Genomic DNA, 12,421 nt, shown 5'->3' on the forward strand with positions numbered 1-12,421 from the left:
GCAACATTGATCACTGTGACGCCTCACCGCGGGATACTGTCAGCTCTCCCTTTACTGATGATTTATTTCTCCTGGGTCAAGCTCTTTTTTTTGGGAGAATGAAACTCTCCTGTTTTTAGAGAATATAAAGACAGCTGTTCTTACAAATAGATGCAATGAAAGAAAACAAACAAACAGACTAGCCTGGATCATTTTCTCAACGCAAATCGACTTAAACAGATTCCAACTCTGAGAGAGATTTACTGGACAGCACAATTTGAGAATGAGCAGGAAAGCACTTGTAAAAGTGGCAGTCCTCCAGTTTTTACAGGAGAGTGCTTCACAAGCTGCAGGTTGAGTGCACGAGATGAATGAATGTACGCATGCATGTGTGACAGGGACCCTACACTGTTGTATGTAAGCGCTGCAGAGGCGTTGTATTCAGTCTGTACTATAACACTTATCTTCAAGTGACACCTAAATACAATAACAGTCACATTTGCCATATGGGTCATTACTCCATGCATACATATGCTGTATGTTTGCATATGCTTACATTCACTCTTTTTCATTCACCGCTCAGTGTGCAGCACAATAGAACGGTGAAAACTGGTTCTGCTTGTTCAACAGATCATATGAAAGAGCTTCCTGCTTCACTTAACACCCACAGATATTTACTTAAGGTAGAGTTTGCTCCCAGTGCCATTTGTTTACTTTGAAACCATATGTTATTGTATTGTAAATGTCCTGCAGAGACAGACAAAGGGACACATTTAATAGACTCAGCTCACGAATATTTATACTTCGATATACTATTTAGGAGTGCTGATCGGTAGGATTGCGGAAGTTATTATCTTGAGTTAAAGCCAGACTATTGGTTCTGCTCACTCCACTGAAACACCCCTTAGTGGGTTAGCGGTAACACGGGTTAATTAATGTAGTTCATTCATTAATTACACTTTTTGTCAGCTGAGTTGAACACTTGACCTGTTATAACTATGTTTTATCTTCCCCATCTCTTGTTTTAACTGTATAGAAATTGTACTTATTTGAGTATCCAAAGTGTCCAAATTTCAAATAGATGCTGGCTCGGTGGCCAGTGGTGATGAGCACCTGATCAAACGATGGGCTCTGCATTTACTTGAAAATGGGGAAGGAAGCTTTCCATTCAAATTCCTGGGAATAACAAATGCAAACGAAACACAAGAGATGGGTTGTTTTATTTGTCCTGTCTTAAGTCCAGTCCACATAACAGTGTCGGTGTACTGTGTTCATCAATTGTGTTCATTTTGGTAATGATGTAGTAAGAACATGTACTCTAAAAGATGAGGCATATCTATACATATGTATGAAACTCAGTCTTGAGTTTGACTCATTCATCCACCACCAACTACTCTCTACAAATACTTTGTTGCTGTTTATACTACTACTACTACTACCACTGCTATTATTACTGCTACTACTAAATATTTATGGCAGAAAGCCATTCGGTTATCTAACTAATGGTCTATTTCTCTGCAAAATAAAATATTGCCCGTCCTCGTCAATAACTAGTTACCTATTTTTGGAAGGCATTTTAACAGGTGATAGATTACAGGAGGTGCTTCAAAACAGATAACTTCCCAGTCTGCTCCGAAGACTTCCCATAAGCTACATGCTGCAGAATGCTTATCATTTTCTGACATTACAACACACTTGTTCTTAGAGTTTGGCTATCCTAGTGGCTTTCACTGTTTTCTGTCTTGTGTATGGGCTTTCTAGCCCTCTCAGATTCTGCAGATATTGCACCTAAATGATTGTACATAATCCATAAAACACAAGGTCCTCTAGTATAGTAAACTAGCACAGTTGACTGATAACTCCTCCGTGTTATGTTCTCCTGTTAGTGTCATACATTACTGCCGTGTTGGGTGTGAGCTTGTGGTTTGCTTTATGAATAACCCACTGACAGTTTAATAATTCAGACATCTTCTTGATAAGAGTCACAAATCGGGTTGGCAAAATAAATCTGTTAACATGCATTCGTTTTTGATGACATGTAAGAACAATACCAAAAACTAAAGAAGATGGAGTACTGGACTTTGTCCCACATGAAGGAAAATAGTTGTAGCGTAGCAGAAATCCAAAAACAAGTGCGTTATCTTGATCCAGACATGATTCAGCCTCCAACAGCTCCTTTACTGGACACACACACATGCACAGTGCACTCTGCATTAAACCCTAATGCTTTTCACACTGAATATGATGTTATTTAATGGAGAGCCTGGAGCGATGACCTGCGATATTAGGAGGCCAATGATCAATGAAAAGCTCCAATAGCTTTGATGACTATTTACACATATGTGCACAAACTATTTATTGAATCCAAAAGCACATCAATACATAAGACAGGCAGCATCTCTAGTATTTGCTCAACACACACATTCTCACATGTTCATGAGAGTTTCTATGGAGTAATCAAAATCAAAATCAAGAAGCAAAATATTGAAGTCCTACCTACAACAGTCAATGTAATCATGTAATTGCAATAATTAAATATCCATTTTTGGTGCTCTTGGATTTAATGCTCAGCCCGCTGAGGTGAAACAACTCCACTCTCACTCACTGATGTGGTCATTGCAGATGGAAAGACAACCCCAAAACAGTTGTCTAATAAAAGGCTGTTAAGATTGATTGGCTAACACTTGAGTCAAGTTGTATGAGAAAAGAAGCGGAGATTGCAGTCAGTTGGCAAGAGTGTCTTTCATTTCCGTGACACACAATGGTGTCCTGTGATGAAAGAGGTTGATTGCAACTTCCATTTTCCTTCAATAACGTGTGTGAGTGTCCGAGGATGCAGCCGTAGTTGGCTAGATATTTATGGATGGATATTTATGAAATGATGGCCTCCAACAACAAAGTGATTTTTTTCTTGTCCTTCCAAACACTATGACAGCACTACAAATGTAAAATCTATAAAATAACTCAAGAACACTACTTACAACAAGGCACTAGATCAAAGAACTACATTTGTTTTAATATCAGTCTTTTTTTGTCCATAACTTCTGCAGAACAGAAATTCAGACAATCAATTTGTTGTTATGAATCTGTGTTTTTTACCTGCTAGTGTCCAGGTTTCAAGTAACATAAAGAGTATGTACTCTGTGACCAACTGTTGATTCATTATTTTGGTTTTTCTTTCATGTCATCATTTCAGGCTTTTTATAGCTCTTTTTGTCTGTTTGATTTTTCCAGGATCCTAGAACGAAGCACAAGTTCAAGATCCACACCTATACGAGCCCCACCTTCTGTGACCACTGTGGCTCTCTGCTGTACGGCCTCATCCACCAGGGCATGAAGTGCGACTGTGAGTACTTCATTTAATACCTGCGACCTCTCACTCAGCGTTTAAAAGGTTTGTTATTGTATAACATGAATTAGTGGCAGTTTATAATGTCAATTCTGTGTATCAAGTGGTGGAGACCCCAAAGTCGATGCTCAGGAGGGATAATCAATCCTCCACTGCTCTGTTGCACAGGTCAATGATGCATAAGTATGGCATACATAGGAATATAATGGTTTGCTGTAAGTGGCTCTACACAACTTATGTTCTGTTTTGAAGACATTGTATCAGAATCAGTCTCCTGAAATTGCTCCATCTATATGAATATCACACACCTGTATATTTCCCCTCCTCCTTGACTTTCACTCATCTTAATTTCAGTCTGCAGCTATGTTCCCCGCACCCTGAATAGGCCGTCTTTATTAATATCCCTTCCTCCCTCGTCTTCACTTTCATCTTGTGTTAGTGGATTAGTCTGAATGCCTTAATGAGCCCCTAAATACATTATCCTCAACCTGCTACAGACCAGCAGATATGCCTAATGATTGCTCCAGGGTGTGCATAAATAGAGACGCGGAGCGGCAAATTATTTCGCCAGATCAATCACACCACTGTAAGATTGCACTGTATTATTTTTAAGCACTGGTGAGCCATGTGACTCAGGCAGAAAAAAATAGGTAGTTCTCATAAAGAATAAGGTAGCAGCAGAGACATTTTCTTTATTAATCACCTTACCTGCTGATGACTTGGTGGCCTGATGACGTAACGGTTACTGTTCCCAATCCACGACAGCGTGGTTCAGCTGGCTGACACACGTGCCATGTATGCATGACATCACAGGGCTAAATCTGGGCCGTAACCTTGTTATCTCCTCCTTCACACAACTTTTGGAAAAAACACCCTTTGATATTGTGCCCAATATGTGTGATACATGGAACGAAATTGAAATGTACTGTAGACAAAGATAGACATTTTTAAAGCAGCTTACTGCATTTGAACATTAAGCCATGAGAGGCTGCATGCACTGCTTTTATTATATGATGTTTTGGTGAACACAGATATTTTGTTAACATCGTCAGAAGATCATAGCTGTATTTTAAAAGATACGATAGATGCATGAAAACTTTATAGAAACAGTCACAGTCATGGGCATGTTCTTTACAACAGCGTCAGAATTTCAGTCAATTTTGAGAAAGCCATCAGCCTTTCAGTTTGGTTTGCATCAAGCGCATGAAGCTAATCTTTAGCTGTATGAAAACCCTCCTGGCTAATGTCTTTCATGTCCTCTCTCTGTCCCTCCAGCCTGCGACATGAATGTCCACAATCAGTGTGTTATGAACGTGCCCAGCCTGTGTGGAACCGATTACACCGAACGGAGGGGCCGTCTTTTCCTCAAGTGTGAGGTCACTGAGGACAAGCTGCAGGTCACAGGTAGGCCTCATAACCGCCCCTCTCTGGTAGCACACACCTTGAAATGAACGGGCTTAAGAAGATGTGTTTGTGTTTGTAAGTGTGGCGATCCCTGCTATCGGAAAAGTGAATTCAACTGCTAACTGCGTGGCTGGCCTTGTGACGAGCAGCTCTCGGCATGCTGCAAAGGCTTTTCCCTTTTGGTGCTCAGATCGATAGAGCCTCTCCTGCTAAACATTATCCTGTAAGAAAAAACAAACAAATTCACAGTCACGACACACTTGGAAGGCACTCCCAATCCAAATATGTAGTCCTGCCGTGGTGTGTGGTCTGCTGCGTGGGCCTCGTGTTGTTACCCTTTTTAAACAGTCACGACTTGCTGGAGTTTCTGATGTAACTGAATTGTCTCTGCAAAGCAAATTGAACGCTTGATACATTCCTGTAAGTCTCATCAGGATCTGAGCGCTCTGCTTGTGAGCGTGGTCGTGGCTTTGCAATCATCTGTCTTACCATTATTCATTAGGAGGCTATTGCACATGAGACATGCCAGCCACTTTAATTGCTAATGCCTCCGGTTTCAAAGACACACCTGTCTTTGCCAACCGAGCTGAGAAAAGGATGTAATGAGTTCCTATTTATAGCATTTACTGAATGTGACGTAATAAATGGTGATGTACTGTTTCGGAGATGTTTCAGATCCTTTAGAAATCTTCTCACAGCGGTTTGTTTATCTTGTCGGACCAGTCAAAAAAACCGTCATTATGTCCAATCTATACGTTAATGTTTTGTTAATGCTCCTCCCACACTTTTATTGACCCTTTATCCGTATCTGTATTCATCTTCGGCAGGCCTTGACCGTTTTCCAAATACAATGCATTCGACAAGATGTAGGCTTAAGTATTTCAGTTTGTAAATCACAAATTATTTGACAATTCAGAATTGTTGACTCGGCAGAGGGTGTTGACTAATCCTCTGAGACAAAATAATGGCAGACCATGCAACGGAGGTTAAGAGAGATTGAGATAATTTCATGCATAATCTGTCAAATGTATCTGTTGTGACGTTCCGAGTCCTCGGCAAAAAAGTAGCACAAAAATGAACAGTGTCTGTATGATACACGCTGTGAGCGCAGAGTTGTCAGTTTTGAACATGCAGTGAGGGCTTCCAGGAGCTGTGTGTTCCTCCAACATTGCTGCCGCAGGATGCTGCCATCGCTGGAGCAACTCTGTCATGAATAGTGACTGGTTGTTCTAGTTTACACTGGTATGAAGCAATGATGGTAGAAGGTTATACAGCTCTCTGTCTCTGCAGAAAACAACAGCATAATGCTTTATATAAAATAAATAAAAAAAATGGAATATGCACATTGGCTAATCTGTCTTCATGGTTTTGAGTTCACTAGGGAAACCGTGTGCTACAACAGTGTATTTCTGGACAGGGGCCCCCTTTGCAGGCATGCTGTACAGTAAATCCCCCCGGCTGTAACGGCGCATTAGCACATCTGCTGGGACAATAGTGACCGCAAGGAGCTGACGCATAATCATTCAATTAGCTGGCTAACGGAGGTCAGTGGATCACGACACCCTGGCACTGGACTTCACTGGCTTATTCACTTATCAAATTATCACCAGAAGGACCAGAGTGAATGTGGGCAGGGCTGTGGTGCTGCAACTACACACATGCCCAACACAACACAAGCATTAGGAAACACACACAAACACTCGTGCATGTTTGTCTCATTATTCAACCACGAAAGCACTAAAGTTTGCTCTTTATATTCATAATTAGCATGTTTGCACACAGCTAAGCCAATTCTAATGTTGCATTCATTCTTATTACACTTGCATGTATACTCAAAAGGAGGAATAGATGGACACTTTATGTGTACGTAAAGCCCCGATTATGATTAGTGATGAGTAATACCATGCATGATCTTGCCAAATGTCTGACTCTCACCTTTAGCAAGTTTGCTTTAGTCTGCTTTATGGCACAAACACACTCACATAAACTAGTTTACTTTTCCAGAGCATGCGTTTCTTTTCTCATCGCTGTAAATACTGTATATCGTAACTATGACAGATATGTAGCCTCTAAAATGTTTTTCTTTAGGACCAAGTGTTGAAAGACCTAAGCAGTGACAATAGTTTAAACACAGTCCAAGACAAGACAGTCAGTTGGTCAAATGCACAAATATTTATTCAAGATTTTGGGCTGAGACCATGTATTTTCCCTCCTCCATCTGGTTGTACCTCGTTACATGCATTCATCTCTCACAGGCCAGTCATCTGCTTCATTAAACATGTCTGGGAAATCCAAGTAGAACAAAAACATACTCTCAAGTACAACAAAACACTTGAAAGAACAGGATTAAGTTTATACTGAAGGATGTTAACTTCCTGTCAAAAGCGACTATATTTTCTGCTCCTGCCTCCCTTCCTTCCACTTTTAACTCTTTAGTGTTATCTGCTCTGCTCTCCAACAAACACAGGAATGTGTATGTGTGTACATCAGGGATGAGAAACTACGATTATCACCTGCAGTAGTGCAGACTATTGGCCCTGTATACTACATATTAACCAATTCCTGATGTGAACAGGCATGTTATCATTTGCATGTGTTCTTTAGCTTGTGTGTGTGTGTGTGTGTGTCTGTAGGCGTGTGTTTGGAACTGCTGTACCAGCACTTCCAGCCCACTCAGGCCAGATTGTAACATAGATTACATTAGCTGCTGCAGACGGCTTGCCAGGCAGAATTGTGTTTCATCGGTGAAGTGTTTAGCAGGGAAGAGGTGCAGTGGATAGCAGTGAGGAGGAAACGTTGCATCCCTTTCAGATGGATCCTTCCACAAACACAATTGACATCCTTTTGTCAGGGTGTGTATGCGCTGACTGTGCATCTGTGCATGCATTCTGTCCACAAATAGTGTGTAGACATCGGGGCTAAATTGGCTGTTGATGGGCAGAACGGTGAACACATCCAAGTTGTAGGCAAAATGTGTACATGAAGTTGAAGAATAAATAACTAGTAAATAATGTATTTTTTTAGAAGGTAATGATACGTTTATTATCATAGACTGCAAAATAGAAGTGGACGTAGTCACCGTGGTTCGTGGACTACAGTTTTGATGCCTGAAGTTTAACATTTTGGCCGTTGACATCTTGTTCTGTTGACACAAATTTCCAGGAAATTCAACTGCAACACCAAAACCTATTTTATTTGGCTTGTCAGGATTTTTTATTTGTTCTCTTTTCCCCAGGCCACATGAAATAGGTTCAAATGAGTTTTAAGAGCAAAGTGCCAGACTGACGTCTGGTCTGGAAAGTGGTCGGCTTCTTTGTATTCTTTAGTATTTGTATTGGCTAATGCAAGCACGCACGCACGCACGCACGCACGCACACACACACACACACACACACACACAGTATCCTGAAATTCTCTCAAATTAAATTTTACAGCACAGACAGATGTTCTGTAAAAACATTTGTCATCCAAATCAGTAACGTTTTTGACGCAATTGCCTGGTATACACTAAGTCAGACAAGTCTTCAATCCCAGCAAAGCTACAAAAAAATGTATAATACAACAAAAAATATGGATAGAATTTGAATGCCTGGAGCAATATTGTGCTTTTAAGTAGATGTGGAAAGCTTTAAAATGATCAAACCCAGTGACTCCTGTCTATTTTATGATTCACCAATGTCCAGAGCCAAAACGTTGAACAGGAAGTGACATGTCTGCCAGGGGAAGCAGCTGTCCTTTAAAGCCGTACATGGACCCACACACGAACTCCACTCAGACCAACAGAGAACAGACTATCTGGCAAAGACACTGAGATGGCTCCATGAAATAATGAGTCACACAGAAACATAGAGATTATTTGTGCAGTTTCCAGAAAACACGAGTTTTGAGAATGTGTGTTTTTGTCAGTTTGGGAGGAATGGAGATGGGAGAGGAGGTGCTGAAGGAGACAAAACAAGTTCTGTCTCTGAAGGGCGGACGGAGCCCACTAAACTTGTCCTCCGCCTCTCATTCCAGCGGACACACAGCTCCTCTCTGTCCGTTGTTGCTGAGGAGCCAGCCTCCTGTTGGTTTCAGCAACCCTGTTGTTCCTTGACTCGGTGCAGATATCTAGAGTACACTTGGGAAAAGGCATTTCTGTCATTTTTGTACATATCCTCATCCAGGTGTGTGTGTGTGTGTGAATGTGCACACTGTCACAGTCAGACGGCAGAGAGGACTGCTCTATATTTCTGAATTGTCTTCTTTTCAAATAGATGTTATTGTGAATGAAGGGTTTGCAGAAAAAAAGTCATGTTTTGTGCAAACACGCCGTACAACGGGTTGAACCAGACTGACAATTGAAAGGGCAGAAGGAGACAAAGTCACTCTGAGCATACGTAAGCAAATTGTAAAAACATGTAACACTGTGGGGCCGTCGACTAGATGTAAGTTTTAATCCAAAACCTATACAGCTTATATAATACATTTTGTGTCTAAATTATACTTGTTTTGTCTCTGCTAAAATAGTCATTATTGAGGGAAAGACGAAAAACATCAGCAGCTGATTCCTAACTTGTGATCAGCAGTGTATGTGTGTATGCAGGAGTGTGTGTGTGCACCCCTTTCCGCATGCAGGTCCTCTAGGAGTGTGTGAGAGATGGTGGTAATAATTAGGTTTCTGTTTTGTTCCCTCGCTGTCTCACCCAGTTCTGGAGATATGCCTCATTTAACAAGCCCTCTGCTCCCTGTCTCACTTCACTTGACTTCGCTCGCTTGCCATTATTTTTTTTTTCTCTCGCCCCAAATGTCCAAATGTGTTTTCTGCAGTTTGTTACACTAATGCTGCTGTAGGTGTCAATGTGTTTTATATGTAGGTGCAGTGTAGGTGTGTGCAGGGCAGATTGGTGCACAGAGTAGATATAAGATGTGGGTGGATCAGGGAAGCTAGATTTTACTTTTGAACCTTTCTGGAGGTGTAGCGGCCCTTCACAGTAAAAGACAAAATCCACCCTTAAACACGGTTAAGAGCTTCTGGCTGATGCAGCTGTAGCAGCAATCCACCTCGCATTTCTGAGTCTATTTTACTGCCGCTTTCATAATAACCACCGTAGATAACTGGCCAAATGTAAAAAAGTGTAACATCAGAAATATAAATCAGCAGTGCTGCTACTTTGGAAGAGAAATGTCCATCTGAAGCTTTAATGGTAACTTCCATCTTACCCCTTCTTCCCGTTGAGCTAAAAAGTCAGTAAATTAGTGAAATGTCAAAGTTTGCCCACGTTATTTAATTCTGTAAAAAGTCAGTAAATTAGTGAAATGTCAAAGTTTGCCCACGTTATTTAATTCTGAAGTTCTTCAAATTCTTGAACAATGAATTTCTTTATGTGCTGCATGCATCCTGTCTTTTACTGTTGGCTCCCTGAATCCTGAGGAAGATTTGTGGTTGGATCAAGGTTCTGTCTGGGTTTGGATCCAGCCTGAGGGTTGCCAAATCGATAATCGCCCCCCGATTCTCTGAATGCCGCTGGTTTTATTGCCACTGCTTCCACTCTTCAGCCTTTTCTTGCAGTTATTTCCGTTTCTTTGTCGCTTCTGAGTCATCATGCAGAAAAGCCAACAGGTTCTTGCCAAGAGAAAATCTAGTTAAAATCATTTCCCCCATGAATCAAGAGTTAAGACGGAACGGCTGACAGCACTTGTGTCGGTACCGACGCCATCACTTTTTCCACTGCAGGGAGCTGGCCATTGGGACAGCTGTGTGTCATGTCTTAATGTTCTGTGGTGAGCTTCCTGGCTATCTAACTGTGTGCTTGTAGTCACAACAGTACTGCAATTATAATAAATTGTCATTTTAAATAATGTAATGTGATATGTTTGATATATATATATGCCCCACATTGTGTTTCCAATTTAAAGAAATAAATCAATTTAGCTGAGATCATCCCATCGCTCATACTGGAGGTATTCTGCTACCTTTACGCTGATGTAATACTACATTTAAAAAACAGTCCTGCTGCTCCACAGGCCGTTTTCAGCAGTGTGCTGTCAAAGGAGCACAGAGTTTTATAGACTGCGTTTACACAGGGAGGTGAAGAACAAACATGGCTCACCTCGTTTTTATGTGAGGTAGGGTCATCTGGTGTGAGCTGAAGACAAGGCATAGTGTGTTTGGCTGTGAGTTTTCACAAATTATACGAACGCCTGGAAGAAAAGTAGGAATGAGTGCAATTTAGGGGCTCGGTCATCGTATCACTGCGCCCTCAGAATATATACACTGGGATGTTCTCACACACAGACACACCTATAACCTCTTGGTCAGTGCGGGAACACGGATAAAGAAGAGAGTAAACCATTGAAGATTGAGTTCTTAACAATCAGGCTGGATTGGATTGTACACACAAAAAGAGAGAGAAAAGAAACCTTTGTCCTCAACATAATAAACTCAAAGTATCACTATTTGTAACCCAGTTACTATTTGGACACTTGGTTGCACATTTTTCTATTACATATGTTGCATGCAGTGATACATTGATGTTGAAATGTGGAGAAAAAAAACAACTAGGGCCGTAAAAACATCAACCCCCTCTGACAGCAAAAGAGTTTAAGAGACCTGTGTGATCTTATCATTGGTAATGACAAACTGTTTCATCCTCCCCATCTTGGTATGCAGGTTTGCCTCCATCAAAGTAAGACTCACACATGCAGACTCTCTCCTTCCTCTCGGTGTCTCTGTGGAGCTCAAAGAACAACTGAACTTTGTTGCCGTGGGATTTCTGCTGCCAGACTCCTAGAATTCATGTCATTGGTATTCCCGGTCTGTCGTCTCTGCCCGGCCACGGCTCACCTCTTCTCAGCATGTTGCTCGCTCTCTTCAAATATATGCCTCTGCCTTTCATCGCTTCACTTATACTTTTCCCGTCTTGTTTGGCCTTTCTTCCTTCTTTGTGTTTCTCTTTCATTGATCATTCTTTTTCATTTTGCAAAACGAAAAATTGACTGTCTGTTGGCCTTTTTCAAAAGAAAGAAATTCCCACTAGATTTCAGTCTGCGTCACCATAAGAGACGGAGTGCAACCTTTGCAACGGTGTGACCGTGGAAATCAACAATTAAATCTCTTCAGATATGAGCAACGTGCATTCGAGACGTAGACGCTCTTATCTCACATGTGACCGTTTGGTTACTCAACAAAAAGGAGTACGACTCCGTACAGTCTGCAGGACTGTGGATGCGGTACAAACCTCACTGGGCGCACATTTCTGTGTTAGTCAGTCAGTGAAATCATATGAGTTCAGAAAGCTCAGCAAAGCTTGGCTGTGTGTCAAATTTGATTACACAAAGCTGATAACCAAATAATAAGCAGTCGTAAAATAACATGTGATGTTTGGTGAAGGTTCGGCTTGGCTCCAACCCCCCCCCCCCACCCACCGTCCCCCGTTGCATAGAGCAGAGTTTAAGTTGTTTTTTTGTAGAATCTTTTGAACTTGCGCTGCTGTTAGATGCGTGCCAAGATAGTTGTGGAGACTTCGTATCCAGGCAACCATGTCACAGCCCCCCCCCCCCCCCCCACACACACACACACACACCCATCCTGCTTCTTTTGTCCTATCGTCTGTGTGTGTGTTTTTGCATAATGCATGTGTTTCTAAACTCAGATGAATGGAATCCTTATGCACTTTGCGCTTTAAGGCATAAACTACAATTGTTTTTTTT

At 41.4% G+C, this 12,421-nt stretch overlaps 1 protein-coding gene across 2 annotated transcripts in view; it reads left to right on the plus strand.

The window, feature by feature from the left end:
• prkcaa (protein kinase C, alpha, a) overlaps window positions 1-12,421 on the plus strand; it is a 125,404-nt gene that overhangs the window by 65,545 nt on the left and 47,438 nt on the right. For both annotated transcript variants that reach the window (XM_076090335.1, XM_076090336.1), the window contains 2 exons: window positions 3,214-3,325; window positions 4,604-4,732. In XM_076090335.1, coding sequence (XP_075946450.1) covers window positions 3,214-3,325; window positions 4,604-4,732 — 241 coding nt within the window. The remainder of the gene's footprint in view (window positions 1-3,213; window positions 3,326-4,603; window positions 4,733-12,421) is intronic.

This window comes from Anarhichas minor, unplaced genomic scaffold, assembly GCF_050575085.1.
Source record: "Anarhichas minor isolate MPS153535 unplaced genomic scaffold, ASM5057508v1 ptg000012l, whole genome shotgun sequence".
NCBI lineage: Eukaryota > Metazoa > Chordata > Actinopteri > Perciformes > Anarhichadidae > Anarhichas > Anarhichas minor.